Source organism: Octopus bimaculoides, chromosome 13, assembly GCF_046866305.1.
Source record: "Octopus bimaculoides isolate indiv1 chromosome 13, ASM4686630v1, whole genome shotgun sequence".
In the NCBI taxonomy this organism is placed as follows: domain Eukaryota; kingdom Metazoa; phylum Mollusca; class Cephalopoda; order Octopoda; family Octopodidae; genus Octopus; species Octopus bimaculoides.
The window spans coordinates 5,844,699-5,869,698 of record NC_142940.1 but is presented as its reverse complement, the minus strand read 5'-3'; the positions used below and the strand labels follow the sequence as shown (position 1 = coordinate 5,869,698).

The 25,000-nt window shown below is 38.4% G+C and overlaps 1 protein-coding gene across 1 annotated transcript in view; it reads right to left on the bottom strand.

Moving 5' to 3' along the window:
* Positions 1-16,162, bottom strand: part of LOC106869270 (coiled-coil domain-containing protein 138) — a 41,925-nt gene extending 25,763 nt beyond the window's left edge. The window contains exons 1-9 of the mRNA XM_014914942.3: positions 16,012-16,162; positions 14,718-14,779; positions 13,611-13,796; positions 13,246-13,361; positions 12,570-12,701; positions 8,809-8,928; positions 7,876-7,953; positions 6,393-6,524; positions 2,046-2,213 (exon numbers count right to left, since the gene is read on the bottom strand). Of these exons, the coding sequence (XP_014770428.1) occupies positions 2,046-2,213; positions 6,393-6,524; positions 7,876-7,953; positions 8,809-8,928; positions 12,570-12,701; positions 13,246-13,361; positions 13,611-13,796; positions 14,718-14,742 (957 nt within the window). The 5' untranslated portion in view covers positions 14,743-14,779; positions 16,012-16,162. The remainder of the gene's footprint in view (positions 1-2,045; positions 2,214-6,392; positions 6,525-7,875; positions 7,954-8,808; positions 8,929-12,569; positions 12,702-13,245; positions 13,362-13,610; positions 13,797-14,717; positions 14,780-16,011) is intronic.
* Positions 16,163-25,000: the final 8,838 nt, after the last annotated feature.

Here is a 25,000-nt window from a genome sequence, read left to right as displayed (position 1 = left end):
ATATATACATGTGTGTGTGTGTGTGTGTGTGTATTTATATACATATGTACATATGAGTAGACTTTAAACAAACAATCTAACCAAAGCAGCCTTTAAATAAGTGTGTAAGTGACAAATTCAAAAAAGAATAGTACTAGTAGCAGTAGCAGCAGCAGAGGCGACAACTTATAGACTCAAGCTATAAAACATAATGACTGCGCCAACAATTCAAAGAAACCATTTCCAATCTCAGCCAAAACATAATACACTGGTATGTAAGAAAATAAGAAAAAAAAATACAAACACACACACACACACATATATATATATATATATATATATATATATATATATATATATATATATATATATATATATAAAGAGAGAGGGAGAAAGATGTCTATGTATATAATAAGGACAGGAATAGCTGTGTGGTTAAGCAGTTTGTTTCCCAGCCATATGATTTCAGGTTCGACCACACTGTGCTACACCTTGCACAAGTGTCTTCCACAAGAGTTCCAGGCTGATCAAAACTTTGTGAGTAGATTTTGAAGATGGAAACTGAAAGAAGCCTGTCGTATATATGTATATATAGACGTGTGTGTATAAGTTTGTCTCCCCAACTTCACTTGACAACCGATGCTGGTGTGTTTACATCCCCGTAACTTAGCAGCTTGGCAAAAGAGACCAATAGAATAAGTACTAGGCTTACAAAGAGCAAGTCCTGGGGTCGATTTGCTCGACTGAAGGCAGTGCTCCAGCATGGCCGCAGTCAAATGACTGAAACAAGTAAAAGAGTATATTTCCATGACAGAACATGTCTGACCAATGGAGAAATATTACCTTGATTGGAAACAGGTGATAGGGTTGACAACAAGAAGGGCATCTGACCACAGAAGGTTTGCCTCAACAAACTCCCTCCAACCCATGCAAGCATAGAAAAGTGGACGTTAACATAGTGATAATGATGATGATGATGATGATGATATGACTTGACATACATACGCGTATATGTGTGTTTTTCCATGTAACTGTGGCACTGTGTGTCTCACATTTTGGTTGCATATCAACAACGATGCAAGAGAAAGCAAAACTTGTATTAATACAAATGTGTCAACAGCCATGGTTGTGAATTATTTTTGATCTGGGAGCCAATTATACATTGTTATTGAACTGTTATTGAACTGTGCGATAATTGGAGGTGATTGTTGACATAAATTACTTGTGACAGGTGAATAATTAACTTACAACTCCAACAAATCATGAGATCACATTTTTCTAGTTCCTGCAGTAGATTTATATGAGAAAATTTATTTAATTGTGAAAAGAAGGTCTCCGAATATATAAAATTTTGAATTTATTACAGAATTTAAATACTCATAAATATAAATCTAACTTACTTAATCAATGTCAGTTCCAGCTTTTAGCTTTGTTTTCCATTTTGTAGACATTTCAAAAATGTCTTGTGAGTGAATTCAGCAAATGGAAACTGTGTAGAAGACCGTTATTCTTTTAGTTGTTTCGGTCATTTTACTGCAGCCATGCTGGAGTACTGCCTTTTTAGTTGAACAAATTGACCTCAGGACTTATTCTTTGTAAGCCTAGTACTTATTTTATTGGTCTCATCTGCCAAACTGCTAAGTTATGGGGAAGCAAACACACCAACATCGGTTGTCAAGTGATGAAGTGAGGACAAACACAGACACACAAACATATACATACAGCAGGCTTCTTTCAGTTTCCGTCTACCAAATCCACTCACAAGGCTTTGGTCGTCCCGAGGCTATAGTAGAAGACACTTGCCCAAGGTGCCATGCATTGAGACTGAACCCGGAACCATGTGGTTGATAAGCAAGCTACTTACCACACAGCCACTCCTGCGCCACTGTGTATATACGTTTGTTTTTACGTTATAATAAAAACAATCTTGTATTAAACTGAAGGATTACTCAATATATTTGGTAGAGTATAGATTCATTATTCTTTAACAAAAGCTGAACGCAAAAGGATTAAGGAAGACAGACTGGTTAGGAAAGTAGCAAGAGGAAAATATAAAGTAGGGTTACCTTTAAGCAACGTTCTGAGATCGATCTTGGTTTCCTGATGATGCTGCTTTCAGGTATGTTGAGTTGATGCGGAAGGTGAGCGACTGAGTTTCTCAAAGGTGCAGCCAACTGCATGTCAACTAGCCACATCAGTAGAGAGGGCAAGAGGTCACCAATACACTGCAGAACCTATAAATTAACAGAATGTAGAAGGGGTGGGGAAGCAATTAATCAGCAACAACTACACCATCATCAGTCATTATCATCATCACAGACCAGACCAATCAAATCACTAATTTCATTATACGGATTTCAGGTTCAATCCCATTACATGGCACCCTGGGCAAGTCTCATATATATATATATATATATATATTTAATATGTACATATTCTATTATTCTTTTATCTGTTTCAGTCATTTGACTGTGGCCATGCTGGAGCACTACCTGTAGTCAAACAAATCAACCACAGGACTTCTTCTTTTATAAGCCTAATACTTATTCTATTGGCCTCTTTCGCCGAACTGCTAAGTTATGGGGATGTAAACACACCAACATCTATTGTCAAGCAATGGTGGAGGGACAAACACAGACACACAAACATACACACACACATATATATATATATATATATAAATATATACAACAGGCTTCTTTCAGTTTCCGTCTACCAAATGCACTCACAAGGCATTGGTTGGCCTGAGGCTATAGTAAAAGACACTTGCCCAAGGTGCCACACAGTGGGACTGAACCTGGAATCATGTGGTTGGTAAGCAAGCTACTTACCACACAGCCACTCCTACACCTATGTACATATATATGTATGCATGTGTATATATATATATATATATATGTGTGTGTGTGTGTGTGTGGCACCCATGCCAGTGGCACATAAAAAGTACCCAGTACACTCTGGAGTGGTTGGCGTTAGGAAGGGCATCCAGCTGTAGAAACCATACCAAATCAGATTGGAACCTGGTATAGCTCTTCAGCTCACCAGCTCCAGTCAAACTGTCTAATCCTTGCCAGCACGGGATGCGGACATTGATCATGATGGTGAGACTGTAAACGGTCGTTAATGTATATATACCATCAGGAATGAATAAGACACCTGGTAACATTCAGATAGCAGAGTAAATACAGTATAGGTATGGATTGTTAGAATATTTATACTGTTCTGTAATATAAATGGTTACAGGTGTTTAGGAATGTCTTTAGGAATGAAAAACACACCTGGCGAAGATTAGATATCAAACCAAATCAAAGAGAACAGTATCGTTATAGATGTTGGGAGTATAGAGTTTGAAGATGAAGTTAATAACCTCGAAATTTAATAATCTTAATTAAGAAAAACAAAACAATTAATTTCAGACATTTAAACATGGAATCAAATTAGGAAATTATTTCAAATCGATTTGGAAAACAATCAACACCAAAACAAAACAAAACAATATAAATCAATAGATAAATAAGTTGAATGATTTGGTTCAGCTCACAATAATTCAATGAAAAATTATTTTTTAGTATTTCAAGATATTTTTATGTAATTTTTGTGAATATATATCTTAAAATGAGATGTTAAGTGTTATTTTCATTTTTGTGTAATTTAAATGACAGTTTATTCACAGCATCCTGTACGTATATTTATTTCAAATTCTGGCACAAGACCAGCAATTTGTGTTCAACCGATTCTTGATTTATCAATCCCAAAAGAATGAAAGCCAAAGTCAACCTCGACAGCATTTGAACTCAGAACGTAAGAGTTGGAAGAAATGATGTTAAGCGCTTATATACATTTACATATATTGCAAAGTGATATATATATGACTTGGAATCCTCTTTTAGTAGAGTGCACATCAAGACATGTTACAGAACTACTTCCATCCATTTAGAGAATGCTTAATATTCGAAAATAGACCATTTATTCCCATCAAGAATTCACTACCTGTCAATACCATATCTACAAGTTCAATAGTTGAGATGTATAGTAACGCTATTGGTCATATTTGTGTGTGTGGGTCTGTGTCTGTGTGCTCGCACAAGCAGGTGTGTGTGTGTGTGTGTGAAGGAAACAAGAAAAAAGCTTTGGTTTTTCTCTCTTTTTTTTTCTGTATCTTTTTTTTTTATTTTTCTCTTTATTTCTTTATTTAATATATTTGCGTTCTACGCCAGCTGTAGTTCCTGATCAAATGCAAACCATTAATATTATGGTTTTAAATCAAAACTAATTCTGGCAGAAAAATCTAAGCATGATTACCTACACACATGAAATGGATTACACCAGAGTCTGCAATGATAACAACACTGTTGTTGTTTAGCCCCAGGTCAGATCAGTGTATCGCTACAGGCATTCAAGCCATGATCAGTTCATTTTTATTAAATATTTTGTCGTTGTTTTCCATCCACAAACACAGAATGGTACGGGTGTGTGTACCTTCTGCAATAGCCTGGGGCTAACTAGGGTGTTGCGAATGGGTTTGGTAGACAGAAACTGAAAGAAGCCTGTCAGATGGATGGACAAACGGACGGACGGATGGACAAATGGATGGACGGGTAGATGGATGGATGGATGGATGGACGGATGGATGGATAGACAGACAAATAGATGAGTGGGTGAGGAGAGAGACAGACAGATAAATAAATGGAGAGAGAGAGAGAGAGAGAGAGAGAGAGAGAGAAAGAGATAGATAGATAGATAGATAGATAGATAGATAGATAGAGAGAGAGAGAGAGAGACAGGTAGAAAGAAAGATAGATAGATAGATAGACAGATAGATAGATAGACAAGTAAATAGAGAGAGAGGTAGATAAATAGATAGACAGACAGACAGACAGATAGGGAGGTACAGGAAGATAGATAGATAGATGGATGGATGGATGGATGGACGGATGGATGGATAGATAGATAGAGAGAGAGAGAAACAGACAGACACAGAGAAAATAGATAGATAGATGAATGTATGGATGGATAGATAAATATAGTTAACTGGATAGATGGATGAGTAACTGGAGGGATAGACAGAGGGATGGATGGCTGAATGGATAAATGTTTGTGTGTGTGTTTGTCTTGATATGTGAAAATAGTAAAACAACCACCACCACCATCACCATCATCATCATCATCACAGAAGTGGTATCATTCGTCGTTAATCTGTGTAAGAAGTTTTTACCTTAACCAGAAACAGGTGATAGTTGGTCAAAGGAAGGGCATCGAGCCATAGGAAACCTACCTCAAAAGATTCCAACTGACCCATGCAAGCATGGAAAAGTGGACATTAAAATGACAATGATGATGATGAGGATGATGCTGATGATGATGAAACAGCATTGAGGTGGACAACATTATCCAATATGTCTTACTTTTTAGTAAGGTGTAGAGTGTGGTCTGAAGGAGATAAGAAGGCAATTTGAAGGAGATTTATTATATATTTGAGCGGATTACTGAAGTCCATTGATTAGTTATCATTAGCCACGTTTATGCAACATCTTGAAGAAGTGAATTAATTCCTGCAATGCCACCCCTCCGCAACTCCAGTGCAGCATAACGAGCTTTCCAAGTGAACCCTGAATCGGAGTCAATGTGACAAGGCTGGATCTTTGAATTACAGGCACAACGCAGCTGATAGGCTTCCGCACAGTTTCCAGCTACCTAATTCCACTGACAAGGCTTGGGTTGAGCTGAGGCTATTGTAAAAGGCACTTGCTCCAGGTGCCATTCAGTGAGATTGAACTGGGGACTTGTTATTGAAAAGCAAATTTCTGAACCATTTGGCCATGCTGTATCTATGGTAATTTACTCGATTCAGCCAATGAAGGAACAACTCAAGCTAACAAGGAAGCTTCTACATGGTCATTGAACAGCTAAAATTAGCAGCCAAACCACCCTCGAATCATCCAAAAAAAGGTCCCTTGAGAAATGTAATTTTGGAGACTTCAATGCGGTGCTCCAGCATGGCCGCAGTCAAATGACTGAAACAAATAAAAGAAATAACGTGGGATGGTCACATTTGATCATAGTTCTGCTGAATCAAATCTGACCTGAGGGTTAAACAACAATAAAGGAGCCCCTACACGATCATTTGACCAACTAAAAATAGCAACCAAATTGCCCTCAAACCTAAAAAAATACCCTTCTTTCTAATGAGATTTCACTTGTGAAACTAGAGCAGTGGAGCCAGCTTGACTCACCTTCGGCAAACACTAATACAAGACATCAATTAGCCAGAAGATGTAGTAGGAAAATCACTTCTTCAAGGTACCACACAGTTGAATTGAACCTGCAACCTTGTGATTGTCAAATGAACTTCTACACTACATAGCCATGTTTAACCATTAACTTACGTCTTTAAAAGTGAAAGCCATATTTACCTTAGAAGCTTTAAGTGATTTCTTGTGTGGTTTTTCGGTCGAGCTTTTGGCAGTCTTGGAACTGGTTGTCTCTTGTTTTACATCAATTGCCAAGCTGGGTACTATCTGTTTTTGATTCTGTTCATAAAGTCGCTAAAACCATACAGACAGATATATATATATAATTACCTGAGAAACCAAATGCCAGAGAAAATATTCACTCACACACTTATCGACAGAGTGAGTACACTAATGAAGGTGTACAATATTATAGATCCGTTTCAGCCAATCTTACCAATTGGTTTCACACTGGGTAATAGATAAACAGATATTAGGTAACAGCACAGTTAAGGGTTCACCTCCCACAAACAGAGAGCAGTTGCCAGATTTTTCCATACTTGCCATCGCTGAAGAGCACATGGTGTTACTTAACCATGCAGTTAACTAATATCTGGTTATCTAACAGCCAGTGTGAAACCAATTGGCATGATTGGCTGAAATGGCTCTAAAATGCAGTATACTTTGGTTAATATATATACAACATGCATGCAGATATAAACAACCTATATTTAACAATAGCCAATATAAATGTAGATTGGCTGATTTCTCCAGCCACACTTTACATCATATAGCAAGAAAGGGGGAGAGAGTAAAAGAGAAAGAGAGAGAGAGAGAGAGAATTAGCATAAGAGGTGCAGCATGAGTGCATATACTAGGCTTGATGACAGGCACTGAGTAAAGGAATGTTACACTCATACACAATGAGTGAAAAAGAATCAGAGAGAGAGAAGAGGAAAAAGAGGAGGAATAACAACAGAGCAGTTGGTGGGAGGGGATAAAATTTTGCAGAGATAAGTTTCAATGAAGTAGATTGCAATTTTAAAATACATCGATGTATATTTATTGCAAATAAACAAATGAGAAAATTTGTTTTATTTGATTTCGTTTTGAGGTAATAAATATTTTGCTTTTTCAAAATTAGGATTCAATTTACTGTTTCATATAAACATCAAGAAATTTGATAAAAGTTAAACTATAATTATTGTATGTTTACCATATTTCCTAATATTACCCATAATTGCATAAGTATTCTTCCAAAGCTACTCAGGTAACACACACACACATATTGCCATGGCACTCAGTCGGTTATGACGATGAGGGTTCCAGTTGATCCAATCAATGGAACAACTTGCTCATGGTATTAACGTGCAAGTGGCTGAGAACTCCACAGACACGTGTACCCTTAATGTAGTTCTCAGGGAGATTCAGTGTGACACAGACTGTAACAAGGCTGGCCCCTTAGAAATACAGGTATAACAGAAACGCCCTTGCCAACCATTCCACCGATTCCTCCAGCCCCAGGATTTCCATCAAATCCTCAGTCCTCCTCTTATCAAACAACTTCATCCCCACACATTTCTCTCTCAGTCCTTCTCAAAACTACCATTTCTCTCTCCCTCAGACACCATGTATACCACACACACAAACACAAGAAATCTTTTACCTGCAAATTTGTTAACCTGGCCTGTAAACTGTTGATTTGTTTATCACATTTGGTCCGTTCGTGGGTTAAAGTTTCTACCTATGAAAAAAATAATTCAGAACAATAGAATCAAAATGTTAATCAATGATGCTTTCATCTCTCATCACCTGGCATAAATCCACCTCCCTCAGTACTATACTCCACTCACTTAAAGGGTATTGTTCTGTTGAGTTACTTGGCAACCTCACTGGTGCTGGTGCTACATAGAGGGCAGCCCATAAAGGCATCCAGACAATTGGAGCATGGTGCAGTCCTCTGATTCATTGAATCCTGTCTTATTCTCCAACCCATTCCAGCATAGAAAACAGACAAAGAATGATTCATCATCATCATCGTTATTATTTTCCATAAAAATTTAACATTGGGGTCACTAATCCATATAAATATCTAAAAAAAACAGCACTTTCTGGATGGGAATTAGACCATCATCATCATCGTTTAGTGTCTGCTTTCTATGCTGAGATGGGTTGGATGGTTTGACTAAAAACTGGTAAGCCGAGGAGCTGCACCAGGTTCCAATCTGATTTGGCACGGCTTTCTACAGCTGGATACCCTTCCTAATGCCAACCACTCCAAATGTGTAGTGGGTGCTGTTGGCATGACACCAGCATCAGCCATGACTATCACTTCACTAAATATGAATGATAAATCACTGTTGAATTAGGTTGTGTGCCATTAAAATAATCTTATGCCTTTTTTACCCCCTGTTTTCTATTAAACATGAAAGGATGGGGTTTGAGAAACACCATTCTGTGAAAGGGAGTGCTAAGAATTACTGCTCAAGACTAATTTATTTTAATGAAGAAAAGGTTTGAAGCCAGAGATTCTAAATAAATAGGAGACTGTGCAACTATCCGTTCCCTTGCCGCCACCCCACTCTCCCTAATTACTTACCTCACTTCTCAGCACTTCATTAGTAGACTTTAGGGTTTCAAAATTCTCACGAAGACGTTTGTTTTCTTTGATTTTCTCTTTTAGTTGGATCAGAGATTTCTCAAGTTCTTGCTTGAAACTCTACAGAGCAAAGAAATAATAATAATAATAATAATAATAATAATAATAATGATAATAACAAGAAGAAGAAGAAGGAGGAGGAGGAGGAGGAGGAGAAGGAGAAGAAGGAGAAGAAGAAGAAGAAGAAGAAGAAGAAGAAGAAGAAGAAGAAGAACATAAACCTTTGCCAAAGCAACACCAACATCCTCTCAATGATTAGCCAGAGATGATTTTTAAAATGAAAATATCTGAAATAAACTTGATTGCTCTCACAAACAAGAATGCTAAAAATGAACCTGACCACTCTCAAAAATTAAGTAAAAAAACAGGAAAAATAATCCAGAATCCTTGTCTGGTACTGGATCGATCCCCAAATCTAATCAGTTCGTGCCAGTCATGAGGCCGAACATCCCTGAAAGTTTTATCCAAATCCATCCAGCGGTTCTTGAGATATCGTGTCCACAGACAAACAAATACAACTAAAAACAATACCTCTGCTTTTGCTAAGGCGGAGGTAATAATAAATCTTTCTATGATAGGCACAAGTCCACCTCAGCAGAATTAGAACTTGCTGCTAAGCATTTTGCCCATTGTGCTAACGATTCTGCTAGCTTGCTGCCTTCCTTTACTCAAAGGTATTGCAATACAATACAGCATTAATGAAAGATTCAAAGACCTGGCTGAAGAAAGATGGTAAAGTAAACCCTGGAATGGTTGACAATAATTGTCAAAGACTTCACAGAACTGAGATAAATGGGAAAGGGAGCCAAAAATAGTTTATTCATGCTGGAGATGGAAGACTTTATAATTCTGCTGACACAAAACCAGAACTTACATACAAGAAACTCTCACCCAAATATAATCTACAGAATGAGACACGGTAAATGTAGATTATTATAGAGAAGACCAGGAAACAGCTGAATGCCATTATTTCAGACTGTCCAGTTTTGATCAAGGGAAGATATGCACAAAGCTAATACCAATTATGTATTTATCTTCTCGAGGTATTATGCAAAACACAAGCAAATCAATACAGACTACAATTGATAGAAAGCCCCTCCCTTCGAAAAACTGTTACTGGAAACGACCAAGTGTGTGTGAAACGATAAGAGAAATCAAAGCGTTATTCTTAGAAATTGTTATTGTTATTATAAACCAACAGATGTTAGGGAAAAGAATATTGTTTTATTGATAAAATCTGTTCCTTCTGAGCAGAACTTCATTACTCTGAAGAATATTGTGCAACAAAAAAAAAAACATGAACGCAGAGATAAAAGAAAAATACATTGAATGGATGGGGGGGGGGGGGGAATATGAATGGAAAAGTGGTTTGCTTTATAATTAAAGGAGTTTTTCAACAGGTCTATAATCACAGACATTCTGGGCATGACCACCCTGTCTTCTTGAATATCGATCCTGACATTTTCCAGTGTATCCTTTGTTTTAAGACCAATAGGTTGTGAGCTGAGAAAGATTTCATTGTTGTTTCTAGCAGCTCAGTTGACTGCGTAAAGGTCCTTACACCAGTCTGTCATAATTTTTGTTCTTTTATTCTTCTTTCAGCCATTGGAACCCAGACAGCCTGTCAACTCCTGTCATACCGTCCAACCCATGCCAGCATGGAAGATGGGCGTTAAATGATGATGATGATGATGATGATGAAATCAAAATGAACCCTTAAGATACTATTAAGAACCCCCAGTTTACTATTTTGCTTGCATGGAACCCCAGAAATCTTATATGGACCCTCACTTGAGGATCACTGTTCTACATGATTAATTGACTTGCTAAAAATAGCAGCTGAATCCTTCGCAAATCACGCTCTACTGTCTTAGAAAAGAACACATTGGATAAGGCAGTCCTTGGTTTTTTGCATATAAGCAAAAAATGGGATGGTCATGGCCAGAATGCCTGTGACCAAAACTTTAATCGATCAAGACTGACCTGGAGTTAAACAACAACAAAAGCAACAAAATATAGAATGACAAATATATGAGGGAGACTATACATGGTTGCTCGAAATGCAAGAAATAGCAGCCAAATGTCTAGCATCTAAAGAAAAGGGAGCACAGGAGATACACTGCATAAGACAGTCTCAGGTACAGTCACATTGAATAATCTGGGTCGGTATTCCAGGATGGTCATGGGTGGAATCGTTTTAATCATGGCTCTATTCAATCAAAGCTTCTTGTACTTCGATTCACATTGAAACAAATATATCTAAGGGAGATAATCCAAACAGGAAAATAAATTTAATTCCACACAAAATTTCCAACAAAATTTTTACAGAAGAAAAAATTAATTGTAATCGACTTAACATCGAAGCATTCCGGCAGTGACCATCCAGTTTTATTTGCAGAAATAATATATCCCGAATTATAATATCACTTGTTTATTTCCTTCTTGTTTTTAAAGATAACAGAGAGTTATTTATGAAAGTTTTGCTACCTCCAACTAAAACAAGTGACTATGTTGGGACTCACTCCGTTGCTTGCATGTTTATAATATATACAGAAAGATTCCTGAAGTTTTAAACACTGGTATCCTTGGGGCTACGAGACAAAACATCAACCCAAGAGGCTGCACAAGAGGAGTGTGCTTGAAACCACAGGATTGCTAAGTGGATCTTTAGCTGCAGAGCAATGCTTTGGCACTTTTTAAGTAGTGACAAGTCTACGATTCTAAACTGTTTTTGTATAACCAAAGAAGCGTAAGCCATGAAGAAAGTTATGTTCAGCAGTGGACAGCTTTACACACACACACACACATATGTATACACATACATTGGCTTGTGCGGGTGGCACATAAAAGACACCATTTCGAGCGTGGCCGTTTTCGTGCGGGTGACACGTAAAAGCACCCACTACACTCTCTGAGTGGTTGGCGTTAGGAAGGGCATCCAGCTGTAGAAACTCTGCCAAATTAGATTGGAGCCTGGTGTTGCCATCCGGTTTCACCAGTCCTCAGTCAAATCGTCCAACCCATGCTAGCATGGAAGGCGGACGTTAAACGATGATGATGATACATATATATATATATACACACACACATGCACACATATACATACATATGCATACATATATATGTATACATACACACATATATATGTATTCACACATATGTATATAAATATATATGTATATACATACATGTATACACACACATATATGTATACACATACATCATCATCATCGTTTAACGTCCGCTTTCCATGCTAGCATGGGTTGGGCGATTTGACTGAGGACTGGTGAAACCGGATGGCAACACCAGGCTTCAATCTAATTTGGCAGAGTTTCTACAGCTGGATGCCCTTCCTAACGCCAACCACTCAGAAGAAGAAGAAGAAGAAGAAGAAGAAATGCACACATATACATCCATATATATGTATACACACACACACACACACATATATACATACGTATATAAATATACATGTATACATACATACATGTGCATACAGGTATATACATGTCCTCATTTGTAAATTGCAGTGGTATGGAACTCAAGATGCAAGATAAGCATTACGTTGTAATAAAACATACAGTGTGTGTGTGTGATAGTATGTGTGTGTGTGATAGTATGTGTGCATGTGTGTATACACATTCCCGCCACACACAAACACAAACACATACATGAATTAACTCAACTCCATATATACTCACCTTCTCAATACCTTCCATCTTCCGCTTAATCTCCAGTTCAATAATGGTTTGGAAGTTTTTCTGTGAAACCGAAAGCAATTGTTCTCGTCTCAATAAATCTTTCTTTTTCTCAGTCAAAACATGATTTTCTTCCTGAGTAAAACAACAAAACAACAGAACTGTCGGTCAGCCAATAGAAGCCTTGAATACAAAGACAAAAGCACAGAATGGTCATTCACATCAAATTCTATGCCATTGTGCGACACAGTCTCTATTGTTTGTATACATAAACATACCCCTATTTATAGCAGTAGTAGCAGCCCCAGCACCACCTCCTCCTCCTGTAACAGTAAAATCATTCTCATAATAGGGCTGCAGTATGGTCATTTGATGGAAACTGAAAGAAGCCCATCATATATGTATGTGTGTGTGTGTCTGTGTTTGTCCCCCATACCACTTGACAACTGGTGTTGGTATGTTTATATCCTTGTAACCTAGTAGTTCAGCAAAAGAGACTGATGGAATAAGTACCAGGTTTAAAATGAAAAGAAGTACCGGGGTCAATTAGTTTGACTAAAGTTCCTCAAGGCGGTGCCCCAGCATGGCCACAGTCAAATGATTAAAACAAATACAAGATAAATGATATAAGAATAATATGATGATGATGATGATGATGATGATGTATTTTGAAACCTACCTTGAGTTTGGCACTAATTTTCTGAAGTTCTTGCATAATACCAATCACGTTTGATTTGGAACGACTTCTATCATCAGCAGAATCGTAATCATCGTTATCTACATCATCATCATAATCTACAACAAGGAAAGATAACAAATAAATATAATTCATAAATAACATTCTTCAAAGACTTCTAAATTCTAGAAGATAAATTTTGCAGGCATAGCTGTGTGTTTAAGGAATTCACTTGGCAAACCACATGGTTCCAGGTTCAGCCCTAGTGCAGGGACGAGTGTCTTCTACTATAGCCCTAGGCCGACCAAAACCTTCGAAACAACAACAGCAGCAATAACAACTATAAGGAAGTTGTAAACCATTATTACCGTTTCCTTCAAGACCTTCTGTAGATTTCCTTGGATGGCATTTACATTGACAGTGGCTGCCAGTATCGGTGTCCATGTTCAGAACCGACTGCAAAGATGCACGGCAGAAGTCATACAGGCTTTCTGTAGAATCATCAAAGTTGAGTCCATATCCGTTTAATTCTTGCTTTGGGAAAACGGCAGATTCTGAAGTAAACCAAATAATAACCATATTAAAACAAAAACAAATAAACAAATAAAACAAAATGGAATAGAGAAATCTTGGAACTTAAGAATGAAGCACAGATACATGATAGGACCACGAGAAAATAATTTGTATAAGCTGATCATCATCATCATCATCAGCATCATTTAACATCTATCTTCCAAGCTGGCATGGGTCAGATGGTTTGATAGGATCCAATGCAGAGGCCTGCATTGGACTCCTGTGTCTGCTTTGACGTGGTCCCTACTGCCAGATGCCCTTCTTAATACCAGCTGCTTTACAGAGTGTACTGAGTGCTTTTTATGGGGCACTGGCACTAGAGAGATCACCAAGCTATTTATAAGGTAAGACCCCTTAATTGAAGTGGGTATGGTATTGAGGGAGGTAATGAGCCAAGGGACTGCATCGACCCCCAATGTTTGCTTTGGCATGACTTCTTTAGCTGCATACCTTTCCTAATGCCAAACGCTTCCCAGAATGTACAGGGTGCTGGTGACATGTAAAAGCACCCATGGCTCCCACATGTAACAGCATCCATGTTGATGACATGTAAAAGGCACCCACTACATTCTTGGAGTGGTTGGCATGTAAAGAAGGGCATCCAACCATAGAAACCATGCCAAATCAGACTAGAACCTGGTGCAGCTCTCCAGCTTACTGGTTCCGGTCAAACTGTCCAACCCATGCCAGCATGGAAAGCAGATACTAAATGATGATGATGATGATGATGACCGCCCCTAGAGGGGTTCCCAAGTAACTCACAAAACTTAGAAAAATCACTTCAGTTGTAAAATGGTGGACATTCTTCAAATCCTAGAACAACAAAATGGTAAGTCATTCGGAAATGGTAGAGAATCTTGGAGACTGCAATGTAAGAGAATAAAGGAAGAAATGCTTCTTACCAATATCACTGTCTTTGGAAGCCATTCTAAAGGAAGACCCAGGTGTCTGGAGGAAGATTTGACTGAAACAAAAACCAACAGTAAGAAACAATAATTCTATATATATACATATCATTATCATCATTTAATGGCCATCTTCCATGCATCCATGGGTAAGATGGTTCACAGGAGCTGGCCAGGTAGAAAAACTACCCTATGCTATTCGTGTGTGTATATGTATAGGTGTATACACACCTATATATAGAGGTGTATACATACATACATATATGTGTGTGTATATATATATATATATATATATATATATGTATGTATGTATGTATGTATATAGTATCGCTTGACAACCGATGGTGGTGTGTTTACGTCCCCGTAACTTAGTGGTTTGGCAAAAGAGACTGATAAAATAATTACCAGTTAAACGCTGGGGTCAATTTATTTGACTCATTCCCTCCCCCAAAATTGCTGCCCTTGTGGCAAAGTTTGAAACCATTATTATTATAATTATTATGCTAGAAAATAAGACAGCAAGATGACTGGACCGTTAAATACACCACCGAGGTCGACTTTCCTTACATCTTTTCGAGGTCGATATAATAAGTACCAGTCATGTACTGGGGTTGAAGTAATTGACTAGCCTCTTCTCCAAAAGTTTCAGGCCTTGTGCCTTCTTTAGGAAGAATTATTATGCTAAAAAGTAAGGCGGTGAGCTTAGCGGTATTTCGCCGATCACTAAGTTCCGAGTTCAAATTCCGTCGAGGTCGACTTTGCTTTTTATTCTTTCGGAGTCGATAAATTAAATACCTGTTAAACAGTGGGCTCGAGGTAATCGACTAGTCCCCGTTCTCCAAAATTTCAGGCTTTGCGCCTTTAGTAGAAAAGATTATTTTGCTAGAAAATATTTACACCGTCCTTAATGTTTGTCAATAGGTTAACAAAGAAAACACTAGGCATTACGTCTTTTGGGGTCGATAAAATAAGTACCAGTTGAACACTGAGCCCGATGATATCGCTTTACCCTTCCTCCAAAAATGCTGGCCCTTTTGTGCTAAAATTTGAGACCATTATTATTTTTATTATCCTACCGAGGTTATTTTTATCATCCAACTTTTCATCTCTCGATAAAATAAAGTCTAGTCAAGGACAGGGGGCGTCGATAATCACAACAAAACCCTTCCTCCTCACAATTACTGGTCTTGTGCCTATATTACCAACAATCATAACAACTTTACGTAAAGTTTAAAAGTTAAACTCACTAACGTCATCGAGTTCAATACAACGGAGAATCGGATGTACTTACTTTTCTGTGTTGTATCATTAAAATCAGACACGATAGCGGACCCAAGAACTAAACTGATGTTCAAAAACAATCTCGAAATTGGAACCAAAACTTCGGCTGTTGTCAGGGTTTGAATTTCCCCTAACAACAGTTAACTACAAAGCTAGTGTCCGTTTATAAACCGCAGCTGCGTATTACTAACAGGTGGCTGATAACAAGTAATTTATTTTAAGTTTTAATTATCAGAGCACAAATATAATATGTTATATATATATATAAATAGATATATATATATGAAACGATATCTATAAGTATTTACTCTCACTATCAAAGTAGGCTCCATAATGACCTTTTTATGCCCCCCCCCCCCGCCCTAGATAAGAATGGCTGAGTGGTTAAGCAGCTGGCTTTGCAACCGCGAGTGTTTAGGTTCAGTCCCAACTGCGCAGAACTTTTGATTAGTATTCTTTTATTGTATTTCTGGGTTGACCGTTGTTTTGTGAGTGAATCTGGTGGACGGAAACTATATGGAAATAATGTAAATAATGAACTTCATAACTGTTTGAAGTTCATAATTTTCTCTAAAACAAAATTGTTGCGACGATTGTCACGACACCCCCTATGAAAATAGATTTGATAGTAGCGAATAAAGAAGAAGAAAAAGAAAAGAGTAGGCGTTAATCGCAGGAAGTCGTAAGGTGTCGTTTTGGTATTTGTCGGATTATCGTTGTTGGTCTGTTTATAGTTCCTGGAGAGATTTTGGGATTGTTATATTGTTGTAACCCTGCTTCATTATATATTTTATTGTTACAACACGGTTATAGGGTAAACAAGTATCGTCATAAATAGTGACGATACTACAATAATTGACGGCGCGTAACAGTAAAAAGAGTGAACCACATTGAAATTGAGTATTTGGAGCTATATTTATAGATTCACCAGAGTCAGCAACATAATAATATACTATAAATAAAGATGGAAATGTTTCGGTTAGCTTATGAAACACAATACGAAGAGAAAGTGCGTTTATGAATCTATATTTCGCTTTAAATGTTTCTTTCAATTGTGTGTGTGTGTGTATGTAAACTTTTATTTCCGATCGATACGGAATGTAATGGAATAAGTGCAGAAGGGAAAGAACTCTGAAATTATAAGCAGGAGCTACTTCTCTTGCATATCCTCACGTGCGCTGCATAGATTGTGGCGAGGGTTCCAGTTGATCCGATCAACGGAACAGCCTGCTCGTGAAATTAACGTGCAAGCGGCTGAGCACTCCACACACACATGTACCCTTAACATAGTTCTCGGGGAGATTCAGTGTGACAAAGCTGGCTCTTTGAAATACAGGTACAACAGAAACAGGAAGAAAGAGTGAGAGAAAGTTGTGGTGAAAGAGCATAGCAGGGTTCGCCACCATCTCCTACCGGAGCCTCGTAGAGATTTAGGCGTTTTCTCTCAATAAACATTCACAACGCCCGGTCTGGGGATCGAAACCGCAATCCTACGACAGCGAAGCCGCTGCTCTAACCACTGGGCCATTGCGCCCTCCACTCTGTAAACATCAAACACAATACAAAGTAAAAAAAAAAATGATGTTGAGTTATCTCCCCTGACTCCATCTTTTATATAAATGCACAGACACACACTTATACACTTGCACACACGCATGTAAGATACGAATTCTCTCCCTTGCACTACTGTCTCCATAACCTCCGTAAAGCAATTCCTTGAACAACGACCGGTAAAGTCGATGCCTTAATCCGATGTCTCCGTAATCGATATGACACGTTTTAGCTCAGCTCTTTTGATGCCACCTTTTTTGCGACGCTGATTTAATTGATACCAAATGTTTTAGCGTCTCTCTCGTTTTCTCTCATCTCTTCTCTCCCTTTTCTCCTCCACTTCCCCCTCTTCCTCCTCCTCAAGGAGCGCAAAAAGTTGTTTTGCACAAGCATTTCTATAGCCAATTAGACGGATGAAATTTATGTACGCTTAATAATGTTGCGCAAAACAGCCTTCAGACTTTCCCTATTAATTTCATCGTCTTTTGAATTATGAACATATTTACATCATAAGGGTTTTTACGTTGTAAGGCTTTCTTTTTTTAGTTGATTTTCACCTAGCAAGACTTATCGTAGATGGCGTAATAAGTCACACCCGGACAACGTCGGGTTATACTGCTAGTATATATATATATATTAATAATATACGTACACATATACATTTAGACAGACAAACAGACAGACAGATAGATAGATAGATAGATAGATAGATAGATAGATAGATAGATAGATAGATAGATAGATAGATGAATAGATAGATAGACAGACAGACAGACAAATAGATAGATAGCTAAAGACGGGTATGTTTGTGTGTATGTATGTATGAATTTATGATTCATTGATACGTGCGTGTGTGTGTGCGCGCGCGAAGCGGAGAGCCTTATGTGTATGTATGCATTTATGTATACACGTGTCTCCAATATTTGTAACAAAAATCACAGCTTATTAATTACACACGCATGTACAAGAGTTCGTGTGTGTGTGTGTGTGTGTGTGTGTGTGTGCTTTAAGTGGGTGCTGGTTGGCGTCTCTATCGGTTCCGGAATGTGCATGCATGCAAAAAATTGTTCTTCTGCTCGCGCATGTCTTTATGTGATTGTGTGTTTGTGCGAGTTGTGTTCGAGTGTAGGTGTTGGGAAGTTTGTGAGCACCATCGCGCACGCACCCATGCGAAACTGCACGCGTTCGTAGACATATTTAAACATACATACATACATACATACGTACGTACGTACGTACACACTCACGCACACACACATATGTATATATATATATACATATATATATATGCACACACACACATGGATGTAAGGAAGGGACGAGAGCAAGAGGTAGACTCCCTCACACATTTACACACATACACTGATGCACACACACATACACTGATGCACACACACATACCTACCCAACATCCCTACACCCACAAACACCCCTACCTCCACGCATCCCCCCACACATATACACTTACACACATTTAATACGGAGCTCATTTCCCTCTTTTTCTGCCGACATGTGTGTCCATCTCTCCGTCTCCTAACACCCCCTCTCTCCCTCTGTCACTCTCTCTCTCTCTCTCTCTCTCTCTCTCTCTCTCTCTCTCTCTCTCTCTCAATCTCTCTTCCCACCATGCACCCCACCACACACACACACACACGCCCTTTCAGCCACTTCCAACAGTGAGCACGGTAGATTTTTATGTGTTTTATCGTGACGCTAAACAAGCTGAGAGATCGAAATGGGGGGAGGGGAGGAGGGGGATTTATATTGCTATCGATCAGTAAATCTATCTGGAAAAGGATGGAGGCGTGGGAGGCATCGTGTGAACCTTTGACCTGTCTTGTCATCAAGCTGTTTAAATGAGGATTATCTCACTGGCCGTATTGATTACGGTGACCTGCAACGGCAGATTATACAGGAGATGTGTGTGTGTGTGTGTGTGTGTGTGTGTGTGTGTGTGTGTGTGTGTGTGTGTGTGTGTGCGTGTGTGTGAGTAATAAAACGATGTTTCTTGTTCTGAACCCCATAAACCTGCTGATTAGAGATAAATTTTTCCACATTTTCTGCCAAATCACCATTTTCAGGTGGTTTCAATAACAGGGATTCACATCGCAAACCATCATTGGCTTTGGGAACTTGAGGTTTCATACCTTTCCAGCCTTCTTCAGATTCTACAACCCAAGCTGCTTGTAATAGAAACCAAATCACACCAACCTTGGTATAAAAAAAAAAGAAAGAAAGAAAAGAAAGACACGATACATAATGTTGACCTGGATATCCAAAACGACTGGATGACCACGACTGGAACGTCTGTTACTGCTGGAAAGACATGGAGCTAAACAATTACATCATCATCATCATCACTATTATCATCGTCACCACCATCATCATCTTCATCATCAACCTTTTCTCCTCCTCCTCTTCTCCCGCTTGTACTTCTTCCCCTCCCTGTTTTTTTTCTTCTGTTTTATCAACTAAACCTTTCCTTACTCCCTCCTATAATTTTCCCCCGTTCACCTCCACCCACCACTCTCTTTTCCTTCCTCCTCCCAATCCACCCTCTCTTCTCTTCCCTACACACCTTAGCAACTGAGGCGTGTTTTTATACCTTTCTTCGTTCTCTCTCAGTATTTCTCTCTCACACTTTACCTATCTATCCATCTATCTATCTATCTGTCTGTCTGTCTGTCTATCTATCTATCTATCTATCTATCTATCTATCTATCTATCTATCCCTCTGTCTCTTCCTTATTTGGCCTTCTACCAAGTTAGCTTGGAAAGAGGCGAGTCGACATTACTAGAAAACTTTTCCGCTGCCGCCGTCGTCGTGGCCACCGCCCTTGTCGATCCAGCTTTCTTCCTTTTTATGGCCACCATGTGTGAAATTATTCTCAGACAATTATTCAGAGGTAAATGTTGTGGATTAATTCACACGAATTAGTGGCCACTGGTCAATTTCCACGACTTCAATCAATTCTTTGTTTTGGCATCCAGCCCGTTTTTAGCAATATATGTATGTATATATATATATATATATATATATATATATATATATATATATATATACACATATATATATATACACATACACAGAGAAAGAGAGAGAGAGATGTTTATGTGTGCATATGTATGAATATAAATGTATGTTTATATGAATGAATGTACATATGTTAATATATATGTACATACATACATGTATGTTTCTTTGTATGTGTGTGTGTGTGTGTGTGTGTGTGTGTGTGTGTGTGTGTGCGTGCAATAGATATATGCGTAAATCAAAAGAACTTAAAATAAGTTTAAATATTGCAAAGCCTTGCCGTGAGTGAACTAAGCGTATATATGATATAACCCGTTAATGTCAGTACATTTCATACCCAACGCTCGTCATAAAGACGGGCTTCTTTCGGTTTCCGTCTACCAAATCCACTTACAAGTGGCTATAGTAGAAGACACTTGCCCAAGGTGGGACTGAACCCGGAAACATGTGGTTGGGAAGCCAGCTTTTTGCCTCACAGCCACTTCACCTTTATGTGTACAAATATTTCTAGATATATAGTAATCCCTCCCCGTATCGCGGTTCACGTTTCGCGGTTTATTATTTAAGATTACTTCGATTCCTCCGTGGTGTTGTTTTGCATTTATAATAAAATAAATATATAGAAATTATAGAAAAATAATAAAATAAAAAATATACAGTACAGTACTGTTTCTTCTTCGCGGATTTTCATCTTTCCGGCATGTTTTTGAACGCAACACTCGCGATAGTCGAGGGATTACCGTATTCACGTTTTCCATCTTTGAATGGACGAAAAACACCTGTTACCTAGGTGAGACTTGAATTCATAAATTAATTAAACGAGGTAACGAAATGCACTGCCGTACATTAGGGCAAGCACTCTACCGCTTCGGCTATATATATAACGTATTTGAAGTATGTTTGTGTAGTCATGCTTCATGAGCGTAATCTAAGGGTAAATGTAGGTATGCGTGTATGCTGCATGGGTGACCATGTGTGTCTGTGTGTCTGAGTACGTATGCGCTTGTGTATGTAAGTATATGCGTGCGTATTGCTCGTATACATGCACGTGTTAGAAGGTATGTGTGTGTGAATATGCGCATGAATGCTCATGTCTTGATGTGTATGGTTATGTATATGCGTGTGAGTGCATTTGTTGTGTGTATATGTGTGTGCATGTACTGCATGTGTATATATATATATGTCTGCACGAGTCAGGGTGTATGTATGTATGTGCATATATGTACATATGTTGGAATGTGTGTCAACATGTATGTACAATCACGTTCATTGCATGCGTGTGTGTATACACAATAAAGTACATGCTTATATATGTATGTTCAGATAGGCATTGCATTTAAGTGTGTGTGTGTGTGTGTGTGTGCTTGTGTGATTGAGCGCGCAGGTGTTTGAGTATATATGTATATACTTGTACGTGTATGCTTGTGTGTGTATGTGTAAAAGTATAACTCTGTGTATAATTTTGTATACGTGTGTGTGTATGTGTGTGTTTGTGTGCGTGTGTGTGTGTGCGTATGTGCGCGCGTGTGCACGCACATGTCATTGCCTGTGTGAATGAGGTTGTATGCTGTTACATTAATATGTATATGTATATATGTGACCGCGTGCGCGATACTGTATGGAGGGGGGAAAGGGTGGGTAAGAGTAAGAGGTAGCGGATAGGTGGAGGAAGAGGAGGGGAGGGGGTAACTGGGAAGGAGGGGCAGCAGGGGGAATGAGGTCTAGGGGTAGGAGGAGGTGTTGTAACGAGTCATCACTTCAAGTTTCCGATCGGTTAAGCGTGAATGGTTGGAATGGTGGCGTCGGTGGGAGGGAGGAGGAGGGACGGAGGAGAAGAGGACGATGGGAAATTTCGGTTTGAGCAGAGGTGGGAGGGGAGGGGGTTCAGAGCAATAATAACATAGGAAAGGAGAGGGGGGGGTTGTTTTAGGTATTTTTTTTGCTTTTGGTGCGTTTATTTGTTTTTTTTTTAGGGATTCAGGAAGGGATCGGTTTGGAGATTGATTGAATAAGGGGGAGTGGAATAAGGGAAGAGGGAGAAGAAAAAAGGTGGAGATGAAAAAGAGTGAGAGTCTGTTCTAAGGAGAGATTAGAGAGAGAAAAAGGAGAGAAGAAAGAGAGAGAGAGAGAGAGAGAGAGAGAGAGAGAGAGAGAGAGAAAGAGAAAGAGAGGTAAATAGATAGATAGACAGCGACAGACAAACGGATAAACGGACAGACAGGTTGGTAGATAGATAGATGAATAAATAAATAAATAGATAGACAGATATATAGATAGACAGATATATAGATAGACAGATAGATAGATAGACAGATAGATAGATAGATAGATAGATAGATAGATAGATAGATAGATAGATGGATGGATAGAAAGTGAGAGAGAGAGAGAGAGAGAGGTGGGGAGATGGACAGACAATAGACAGACCGGTAGGTAAGTAACTGGACGCTTAAAGTTCTGGCGGCAACAAGAGACAGAAAACAAACAAACAAAAAGTGACTGCATTTGGAATACACCACCCAAAATCTGACAGAAAGATATTTCTATGTGCGCGACATGGTAATCTCATATCAAGATAAACAGCGCATCACCTTGCAGGTGGGGCCCAGTTAGAGATCCCTGAATAAGGTTTGTTTCAGGATGATGAACGAAACACCCATGTTTCCAGAGGTGAATTATCCAAACTCCAAACAATTCCTTTCAACACATGGCTATGATGCTCCCCCACTACTCCTGCTCGTGATCAGGGATGCACATATCGTCAGCCATTAAAGGGACATGCTCAACTGATTAAGGTCAAACAACTGGCAATCAAATCTTTGGTATTGAGCAGAATATTTGCTGTAGCCCATCTTTTATACCAAGACAAAACAATGTACATGATAACACTTCCAATCAGTTAAGATCAGAAGCCATGAGAGCCACTGCCTGGTACTGCATCAGAGCATTATTATTATTATCATTTTTATTATTGTTGTTGTTGTTGTTATAATCATTATTATTAAGTCGGCGAGCTGGCAGAAGCGTTAGCACGCCGGGCGGAATGCTTAGCGGTATTTCGTCTGTCTTTACGTTCTGAGTTCAAATTCCGTCGAGGTCGACTTTGCCTTTCATCCTTTCGGGGTCGATAAATTAAGTACCAGTTACGCACTGGAGTCGATGTAATCGACTTAATCCGTTCGTCTGTTCTTGTTTGTTCCCTCTATGTTTAGCCCCTTGTGGGCAATAACGAAATAGTTATTTCGTCTGTCTTTACGTTCTGAGTTCAAATTCCGCCGAGGTCGACTTTGTCTTTCATCTTTTCGGGGTCGATAAATTAAGTACCAGTGAAATAGTGGAGTCGATGTAATCGGCTAGTCCCCTCCCCACAAATGTCAAGCCTTGTGCCTAGAGTAGAAAAGATTAATATTATTATTAGTAGTAGTAGGAGTAGTAGTACCACCACCACCACTTCGTATTTTATCGTATATCTTATTTTGTTGTTTTTAGAATTTTCTTGTTTTTAGCTGATTGTTTTATTTTGTTTCTTTTTCTATGGGTTTTCTTTTTGTGTTCTTTTCATCCTCCCAGGGATTTCCAATATTCTTCTTTGATTCTATGGGTTTAGTTGGAAACAGAGAGCCTGAAGCAATGGCACCAAGGAACGTCTTTTACCAGACGGAAGTCGAGGAGCAGGTTGTGCACTTTTCATAGCATCTGCAATTCCTGGCATTGCAGCAGCTGCACATCTAAGGAAGCCGAAATGTGCATCACTGCTCCTGTTAGCCTATTTTCCTAATAAAGGGCTCCTTAAGTATTGCTCTCTAGATTTGTATGCAAATGTGTATGTGTTTGTATGTGTACAGGTGTATGTGTACTTGTGTATATATATATATATATATATATATATATATATATATATATATATGTATGTATATGTATATATGCTTGCATGTATACCTAAAATTATATTGGTATTTATTCTGTGTGTGTGCTCGTGTGTTTATGTATGTATGTATATATGTATGCATGAATGTACGTATACATATATTACATGTTTATATAAATATATGTACATATGCATATATGTATATACGTATAGGTGTGTATATATATATATTCTTATATATATACTCACATAAATTCATGCATACATACATACATGCATGCATACACGCATGCATCTAAATGGCATTGAAAAAGAAGAGATACACGTAAACCGTTTGAAGAATAACAGACATTTTTATACGTTGTTTTTTCAAAATATGAAGGAAAAAGATGTATAGAAAGAGATAGAAATATAGGAAGACAAATATAAAAGAATTTAAAAAAAACACGAGAATTGCTGGAGGAAAAAGAGAGAAAGAAACAAAATTTAAAACAAAAATTAGGAATGAAAAATGAAATTTAAAAAATTCGAGTGTCATAAGATATTTGT